General features: G+C 62.6%; 2 protein-coding genes across 5 annotated transcripts; one reads left to right on the top strand and one right to left on the bottom strand.

Moving 5' to 3' along the window:
- Window positions 1-329: 329 nt before the first annotated feature.
- On the top strand, window positions 330-6435 carry LOC121025898 (medium-chain acyl-CoA ligase ACSF2, mitochondrial-like). 3 transcript variants are annotated; one of them, XM_040468653.1, is made up of 10 exons: window positions 330-438; window positions 821-949; window positions 1211-1264; window positions 1617-1735; window positions 1895-2060; window positions 2609-2704; window positions 2847-3004; window positions 3297-3388; window positions 3672-3748; window positions 5942-6435. In XM_040468653.1, the coding sequence occupies exons 2-10, from the start codon at window positions 881-883 to the stop codon at window positions 6029-6031; spliced, it is 921 nt and encodes a 306-aa protein (XP_040324587.1). In that variant the 5' UTR covers window positions 330-438; window positions 821-880; the 3' UTR covers window positions 6032-6435. The 3 variants fall into 3 exon arrangements, with proteins under 3 accessions (XP_040324587.1, XP_040324588.1, XP_040324589.1); XM_040468654.1 differs by lacking the exon at window positions 5942-6435 and adding an exon at window positions 3880-4114; XM_040468655.1 differs by lacking the exon at window positions 5942-6435 and adding an exon at window positions 3824-3847.
- Window positions 4137-7917, bottom strand: CHAD (chondroadherin). 2 transcript variants are annotated; one of them, XM_040468652.1, is made up of 4 exons: window positions 7076-7917; window positions 5116-5279; window positions 4694-4839; window positions 4137-4358 (listed from the first exon to the last, which is right to left on the bottom strand). In XM_040468652.1, exons 1-3 carry the CDS (start codon window positions 7847-7849, stop codon window positions 4698-4700), a joined length of 1080 nt encoding a protein of 359 aa, XP_040324586.1. In that variant the 5' UTR covers window positions 7850-7917; the 3' UTR covers window positions 4137-4358; window positions 4694-4697. The 2 variants fall into 2 exon arrangements, with proteins under 2 accessions (XP_040324586.1, XP_040324585.1); XM_040468651.1 differs by having other exon boundaries at window positions 4137-4450; window positions 7076-7915.
- Between the last annotated feature and the right edge of the window lie 302 nt (window positions 7918-8219).

Here is an 8219-nt window from a genome sequence, read left to right as displayed (position 1 = left end):
AGACCTGTTACACCCCCACATTTAACCGACTGAGCCACCCCGGCGCTCAGAGTTTTTTTGAGTACAGCTTTAGAGTTGCAGAATAACTGAGCCTTTCTACCGGGTCGTGGTTCCTGGGGATGGGGCGGGGGCGGGCACTTGTGCACGCTGTGAGCAGCCTACCTCCCGGCCGGGTGTGCCAGCCCCTGGTGCCAGAGCAGCCTGGCCTGGCACAGCGGAGTCCATCGCCTCTCTCCCCACAGCTCCGCAGGGGCAGATCGCACCGTCCCCCTGCCCGTCGGAGGCCTCAGCTACATCCAGGGCCTCACAAGACAGCGTCTTATCAACAAGACTGTGGGACAGTGCCTGGAAGCCATAGCACAGAGGGTCCCCGACCGGGAGGCCTTGGTCGTCCCGCAGGAGAACATCAGGCTGACCTTTGCCCAGCTCAAGGAGGAGGTGGGTCCTGATCTTGAACCCTCGAAGTCAGCAGGTGCTAGCCCCCCAGGCTGCACTGGCTGGGTGGAGCCCTCAGGGCAGCACCTGGCTATGGGGCAGGGCAGCACCTGGCTATGGGGCTGACTGAGAACCCCAAGGGATGGCGAGAAGGGGACAGGGCTGAGGCAGAAGGGGCCCAAGGTCACCTGCATCACTCATTCCTGGGCTGCTTGTTCACAATGCACATTCCCAGGCCCCATCCAGGCCCACTGAGGCCTGGGAATCTGCCTGTCCCTTGCTCCCAGGTGGTTCCGGTGACAACCCCCGGGCCAAGGGCTGAGGTGGGAGTCAGGGCCCCTTCCGGCTCGCCCACGTCTCACCCCTTGTGCTTTATTTACACCAGGTGGACAAAGCTGCTTCTGGGCTCCTGAGTATCGGCCTCCGCAAGGGCGACCGGCTGGGCATGTGGGGACCCAACTCCTATGCGTGGGTGCTCATGCAGCTGGCCACCGCTCAGGCAGGCATCATTCTGGTGAGCGGGGAACAACTGGGTATGTAGGGGGTGCAGAATTCACGGGGAGTCCCCCAGCTCCTTGGCCCCCAAACCGAACCGGTGCCTGACTGGTTTCAGACCGCGTAGTGCCTTCTTTCGAAGCCCCCCAAGGAGGCCTGGACGGGTAGGGCACTGCCTCTGACGGCATGGTGTTTCTGTGCCTCCTGAGAGTGGAGAGGCAGCGGGAGGGACAAGGTCTGGCCGAAACACTCACTGACATACCCTCGCTGTCTCCACTAGGTGTCTGTGAACCCAGCCTACCAGGCTATGGAGTTGGAGTATGCCCTCAAGAAGGTAGAACCCGCTCCTGGGGGAGGGGGCTGGCCAGCCAGCCAGCCAGGGGGATGATGGGGGGGGGCGGGGGCGGTCAGAGAGGTGTGCGACACCCAGAGTCTGTCTGTCCTCAGGTCTGTAGCGGGGGGAGGAGAGGGTGGTCATTCGGACCCAAGGCCGGCGTGTGTGTCCCGGGGTCAGCACAGGTGTGTTGGAGGCAATATGAGTGTGAGCCGGCGTGTGTGTGGCACCTGCGTGTGTCGGAGTGGTGGCGTGTGTGTGTGAGAAAGACTCACTGTTAGTGAGAACTAGCCCGGAGCCCCCGCCTGGAGCTCCCTGCTGACCAGGGGGGCGGGGGGCTCCCCCTCCACAGGTAGGCTGCAAAGCCGTCACATTCCCCAAGCAGTTCAAGACCCAGCAATACTACAACATCCTGAAGCAGATCTGCCCAGAGTTGGAGAAGGCCCAGCCGGGGGCCTTGAAGAGTCAGAGGTGGGGCTTTCCCACACTGGGAAGGGGGCGTGTGGTGTGGCCCGCTGGCCCCCTGATCCCCTCCCACCCCCCAGGGATGAGGCTGGTGTCTCCCTGGGCCTCCCCTCAGCCCTCCCTCCCCGCAGGCTCCCAGATTCTCACTACCCTCCCTCCCCGCAGGCTCCCAGACCTGACCACAGTCATCTCGGTGGACGACCCTCTGCCGGGGACCCTGCTCCTTGATGAGGTGGTGGCAGCTGGAAGCACAGAGCAGCATCTGGCCCGGCTGCGGTACACCCAGCAGTTCCTGTCCTGCCACGACCCCATCAACATCCAGTTCACCTCGGTAGGGCAGCGCTCTCCAGGCCCCAAGCCCCGGCTGGCCTGCTAACCCCTGCCCGCCCCTGTGACCCTTGCCCAAGAATGAGGAGATGACAGAAGAGGCCCAGGGCGCGGACACTCTTCTGGGGCCGGCCCTAGCTGTCCTCTCGGCCCCGGGAAACATCGCCAACTGGCATCCTTGTCACCTGCCCCCCCCCCCCCGGCCCTCTCTTCCTCAGCACGGAGGCAGGTGCACTGGGCCACATCAGGCCAGAGCTGACCGATGTGCCTCCTCATTTAGTAGATGAGGAAACTGAGGCCCAGAGAGGGAATCCGCCGCTGGGCCACAGAGTTCTCTGAGCCACTTGATGAGAGGATCCACATTTCTGGATCCTCACACCCGGCACCGTGCGGGCACATGGTAGACCTTTGTGAACACACGTTCAATGAATGAATGGATCAGGGACACGGTCCCGGTCTCCTGACTCCCGGTCCGGCGCTCTCCCATATGGTGGCCCAGGGTGGGAAGGACATGGGGAGCAGGAGCCAAGCATCACCTGCTTGTCTTATCAGGGGACGACAGGCAGCCCCAAGGGGGCCACACTCTCCCACTACAACATTGTCAACAACTCCAACATGATAGGGGATCGGCTGAGGCTGCACCTAAAGGTGAGGGGGCTAGCCCAGGCCCTGCAGGGGGTGGGGGTTGCTGGGCTCCCCCTGCTGGCTAGTGGAACTGGCTGGGGGTGGGGGTTGGGGGGGGGGCACTTCTGGCTCCAGGGTAGAACCAGCTTCCTGCCTCCATTTCCAGACGTCAGAGGACTTACGGATCATCCTGCCCAGCCCCCTGTACCACTGCCTGGGTTCTGTGGGGGGCACGATGGTGAGCCTAATGTATGGTGCTACCCTCATCCTACCCTGTCCGACCTTTGATGGCAAGAAGGCGCTGGAGGCCATCAGCAAAGAGAGGTGGGCATCAGTGGGGAGCCCCCCAGGGGCCGATGAGACCCTCCGATTCCTCACTCCGGGGCTCTGATCCCTTTCTGAGATGTGTGCCCGCTTCAGCCCAGAGAAATGGAGACAGGGGTAGTGGGGGACTCCCAGGGGAGGACAAGTTCCTGCCTCCAAAGAGCTTCTCCTTCCTGTTTCCCACATATACAGCCTTGGCCCTTCCTGGGGGGGTTCAGGGTGGGGGGGGTAAGAAGAGGGAGCTCCCTTCCACTTCCAAGCCTGATTCTGAGACTCCCCCCACCTTATACAGAGGCACCATCCTGTACGGCACCCCCACAATGTTCGTGGACATTCTGAACCAGCCAGACTTCTCCAGTTACGACATCTCGTCCATGTGTGGAGGTGGGGTAGGGCCAAGGGTAGCCGAGCCAGGATTGACCTGATGAGCTGGATATGCGCCCAATCTCTTATTTAGGAGGCAACAAGACATTGCAGAAAAGCGGGTGGGAGGGAGGCAAATCCCCAGTGTCCTTGGACACCAGCCCAAGGCCAAGTGCCAGGTGTAGGAACAAGTCCAGGGTCAAGGGCAAGAGGGGAATGTTCTGCTCTAGAAGGAGCCGTAGGTGAAAGGGGTCCACAGGGCCTGGAGAAGCAGGGAGCTGTGTCAGTCTTCTCTCTGATTCAGGTGTGATTGCTGGGTCCCCCGCACCCCCAGAGCTGATCCGAGCCATCATCGACAAGCTAAACATGAAGGAGCTGGTGGTGAGTGGCAGCTGGGCTGGGGCTGCGGGCAGGGGACACGCCAGGCCCGGGGTGGGAACAGACTGGTGTCTGTAGGGATGAGCTCGGGCCAGATCTCCAAGGAAGACCCTCTCGGTTGGCCCTCCTTCCAGAAAGCAGATGTGAGAAAGGGCAGTCTGACCTCATCAGCAGCTGGCGAGTCATAGAAACAGGTGACAGGGGAGTAAATATTACCCATACATAAATTTATATTTATGGAAATCCGGAAGAGAAGGGCAGCATGGGAGGGTAATGCGGCAAAGCACCAGTATCCCGCTAGAGTGTCCTGGCAGGCAGGGGGCTGGCGGAGTTGGGGTATGGGCTCAAGACCCTTTCTGGACGAAAGGAGAAGGGCAAAGATCTGGTATTCGTTTCCAAAGGGTAAGGCCAGGGGAGCAAAGGGAAGGAGGATTCGGGTTCTGGTTCTGAAGGACTTGGGGTCTTGGCAATAGCTTCTCTGAGAGGAGCCGTGGCGGTGGGGCCAGGTGTGATGGAGCTCTCACCGTCAGGGGGAGCTGGGTTCGTGCTGGAGTGCCCGAGTCCCCCTGCCAGGACGTGTCTAGGTGTGAACAGCTCTGTGCATCAGCAGAGGCTGTGGGGAGAGGTGGGGGTCAGAGATGGGAAGGTCAGTAGTTTCTCCAGCTGGAGGCAGAGGCCGGTCACCAGGACCGGCTGAGTCAGGACCTGCAGTGAGGCAAGGTTCAGCGTCAGAAGCCCGATAGCCTTGACAAGGCTTGCAGAGAATGGTGGGAGTCCCAGGCAGCGTCATGTTCCCCCTTAGAGGGGAGCCCCAGTCCTCCCCTCCCCTCCCTGCACAAATGGAGAGTATGCATGCCCCTCTGTGGGCACAGAGTATCCTGGGACCCCCTCCTCACTTGCTAGAATCTCCGGAGAGGGGAATAGGGGAGCTGCCCACCCGTGCCCCACCTGTTCAATGGCGGCCGGCTTTCTTGGACCTCTTAGTGGGGAACTTGCAGCCGCGGAAGGCATCGGTGTCACGGATATGCTGGCCTTTGAACTTGGCGGGTGAGGCGCAAGTGGCATCAGGGCGGGAAGCCTTGGCTTCCAGCCACCTAGAGAGACAGAGAGTCGCTGGGATTGGGGGAGAGATGGCAGGGGGCGGGGGGGGGGGGGGGGGGGGGGGGGGGGACAATGCGCCAGGGGGCCAAGATCAACTTATTTCTAGGATAGCCTGGAACTGTCATCTTCATTTTACAAACTCCTAGGGCCCACACCTGTTAGGCAGCAGATCTAGGACATGTGCCCCAGACGTCGTACTGCAGGGCCAGTGTGCCTCCACTCCATCCCATGAGGGCAGGTCACAGCGGGTAGCATGGGGGCGTTCTCACCTCCGAAGACCCCGGAGCTGGCAGGTGCACTTCCAGGGGTTGTTGGTGAGGGTGAGGGTCTCTAGGCTGTCAAAGGGGAAGTTGGAGGGCAGCTGGTTCAGGCGGTTGTTCTCCAGGTGGATGTGTTTCAGCGTGGTCACACCCAGGAAAGCACCGTCCGAGAACTGGGGAGTGAGGTGGACGTGAGTGAGGACCCCAGCCCCGGTGTCCAGCCTCTCCCAGCTCTAAGGTCCCACGACGGTGGCTCCTAAGCCATACAGCCACCGATTGAGATAGGTGGTGTTATTTCCAAAATGCAGGTGGGGGGGGGGGCGGGTTTGGGCGTGCGGGGGGGGGAGGGGAGGGCAAGTCTCTTGCCCAGGGTCACACTAGAGAGTAAACAGTAGCTGCAGGACCACACCCAGCTCCTCTTCCCCCTGGCGTCACACTCCCTGCACAAACACTGGGCCTGGGGAGGCAGCCAGAGTTTGGCTCCAGCGGCCTGCGTTGGCACGCGGTGAAGCTGGTCAGTGTTTGGTGGGACGGGCAGTGGGCCCAGGCTCCCCGCAGCCCCAGGGTCCTGGGACTTCCCCCAGCTCTGTCCTCACTGCTCCCTCACTGCTTGCCAGATGCTATTTGTGGAGCCTCCTTGGTGGAGCCTTTGGCCAGGCTGGACGGCTCCAGGGGAAACATTCTATTGGTGCCCGCATCTTGGCCCAGGCATCACAGTCCTGCCTGGCCGCACCGCCCCCGCCCCAGATCAGCCCCGACTGCCCTGCTCCGCGACCCACTAAAAGGCCACTCTGGCACCGGTGGCCCACAGGGAAATCCGACTTCATGTCTGCAGGGGCCGGGGCTGAAGAAGGGTGGGCCGCATCCACCCAGAATTCTGCCCTCCTCTCTGTGGCTCAGGGAGGGGTGCGAAGGTCCCTGGTAACCAGACTGTTCTGATGACGGTCTTCTACACCTTGCCTTGGTCCTCGCCCAAACCTCCTGGCCGAAGCCCCTGTACCAGAGTGATTTTCCAGTCCCACGGAGAGATTCCACCGCCACCCAAGGCAACCCCACCTGGGTATCACGGGGGAGGACGGGCTGAGCAAGGATGCAGCCAGGAGACGGGTCTGGTGACTGCGGTGGGCAAAGGGCAGTCAGCGGTCTGGGGGACAGTGCGGCCCAGCCAGTCTTCCCTGTATGGAGACACCCGGAGTCCTGTGCCAAAGGCTGACAGTGTCATGGGGCTCTTGCCTTTGTCCCTTGGCAGAGCGCATGGGGCCATCCCTGCGACCTGGGGAAACCCCTAGTTCCCGGGGCCCCCTCCGTTGAAATGAACCTGAGAACGCAGCGGAGTGTGTCTGTGTGTGAACTGGGAGGTGGGGCGGGGTGGGGAAGGGAACATTCGCCAGGGCCTCTGGGGGGCATGGAGGAGGTCTTCTTCCTCAGCTACTTGCTTTCCCTTCACCCCCCCCAGCCCCCCACCCCACTTTTGCACACATGCACTCCCCCCGCCCCCCCCCTCCCCCCCCCCACCAAGAACAGGGTCTCTTTGTGGGCCTGATTTGCCCAGCTCCTCTGGAAACCTTCTCAATAAACAAACCTTCCTTTATGGGGTGGTAGGCCTGCTGGAGACAGGAAAAAAACAGCAGAGGAGGGATGGAGGGGCCCGACAGGAAGAGGTGGCTCCTGCCCACAGCAGGGGGTTGGGGAGCACTGGATGTGCCTCCCAGGGGCCAACCGAGGGGCCAGGGCAGCCCCAACTCTGTCCGTAAGTAGGAATCCTAGGAGGGCGGTGGCTGAGACTAGGGACAGGGGTGAGGATGTGACAAGATGAGGGACGGAGGTGGCAAAGCTCCTCACCTTGGAGACAGCCAGAGAGACAGAAGCAATTTTAGGGGAGAAGGGACGGTGCCCGGCTGTGGCCCTGGATCCCTGGGCCTCGAGGCAGAAAAGGAGCCCGGGCAGAGCTCCGCAGCTGGCAGCTCACCTTCTCCAGGTTGGTGTTGTCCAGCCAGAGGGTCTCCAGGTATCTGCCGAAAGACTGGAAGGCATTGTCGGGAATGCTTTTCAGGGGGTTGTGGGACAGCTTCAGCTCCTCCACCACCCGCAGCTTGCTGAGGGCGGCTGAGGGGTAGCCGGACAGCTGGTTCCTGTCCAGGTAGAACTTGGCGAGGTTCTCCACGTCGTCCAGAGCGCCGGGCTGCAGCGAAGTGAGCGCATTTTCCGACAGGTAGAGCCAGCGCAGGTCCTTGGCGCCCTGGAAGGCGCCAGCGCGCAGCTCGCGGATCTTGTTGTTGTTGAGCTGCAGGATGAAGAGGTTGACCAGCGGGGAGAGCAGCCCCCGGGGCAGCTCGGTCACCTTGTTGTGGTCCAGGTAGAGGTAGGTGAGCTCCGTCAGGTCGTCGAAGGCGCCGGCGCGCAGCACACGGATGTCGTTGTGGGACAGGTACAGGTAGATGAGCTGCTTGAGGCCTCGGAAGGCGCCGGCGGCCACCTCGCGGATCTGGCAGTGCTGCAGGTGCAGCGACACGAGGTTGGGCATGGCCCGGAACGAGTTGGCGGCCAGCACCGGGAAGTTGTTGCGTTGTAGGTTGAGCAGCTTGGTCTTCTCTGACACCTTGGGGATCTTCTGCAGCCCCACCTTGTCACAGATGACGTGCTGCAGGTCTCCGTGGCAATGGCAGTTCTGGGGGCAGGCGGCCAGCGCCGGCAGCAGGCCGGCCAGGAGGCCGAGGCTGAGCAAGAGCAATGGACGGGCCATGGCCGGACGCCGGGGGGCCGGGGGGCCGGGGGGCAGCGGCGGCGGGGCGCGGGCAGCGGCAAGTCCTGGGCACTCCGGTCTCCCGCCCTATTTATACGGTGGCCCTGACCGCAGCCTGCAGCCGGAGCCAGCTTCTACGTGGAGCATCCAGGCCACCGGGCTTAACTCCCTCCCGCCCAGGGATGCGCCCCCGCCCTCGACGGGGAGGGGCGGGGCCCTGCCCCCAGCTGGCGACCGTGCGAGGGGGGGGGGGGCTGGGACCGTGACCCCAGAGCCTCGTCCTGGCCCCTGGCCCCTTTCTCCCTGCTCTCTCAGGTCCTGCCTCTCTCCCGACCCTTCCCGCCCCGCACCTCCTTTCCCCATCCTTGGG

Source organism: Herpailurus yagouaroundi, unplaced genomic scaffold (genome assembly GCF_014898765.1).
Source record: "Herpailurus yagouaroundi ecotype Mexico unplaced genomic scaffold, PumYag 67788, whole genome shotgun sequence".
Lineage (NCBI taxonomy): Eukaryota > Metazoa > Chordata > Mammalia > Carnivora > Felidae > Herpailurus > Herpailurus yagouaroundi.
This window is presented reverse-complemented; position numbering and strand designations above follow the sequence as displayed.

Coding starts and splice junctions, on each gene's coding strand:
- LOC121025898 (XM_040468653.1), top strand. CDS start 881: ATGTGGGGACCCAACTCCTATGCGTGGGTGCTCATGCAGCTGGCCACC. Junction 2,061..2,608: donor TCAACATCCAGTTCACCTCG/GTAGGGCAGCGC, acceptor TTGTCTTATCAG/GGGACGACAGGCAGCCCCAA. Junction 3,749..5,941: donor TAAACATGAAGGAGCTGGTG/GTGAGTGGCAGC, acceptor TCATGTCTGCAG/GGGCCGGGGCTGAAGAAGGG.
- CHAD (XM_040468652.1), bottom strand. CDS start 7,849: ATGGCCCGTCCATTGCTCTTGCTCAGCCTCGGCCTCCTGGCCGGCCTG. Junction 5,280..7,075: donor ACAACACCAACCTGGAGAAG/GTGAGCTGCCAG, acceptor CTCACTCCCCAG/TTCTCGGACGGTGCTTTCCT. Junction 4,840..5,115: donor CAGCTCCGGGGTCTTCGGAG/GTGAGAACGCCC, acceptor CTGTCTCTCTAG/GTGGCTGGAAGCCAAGGCTT.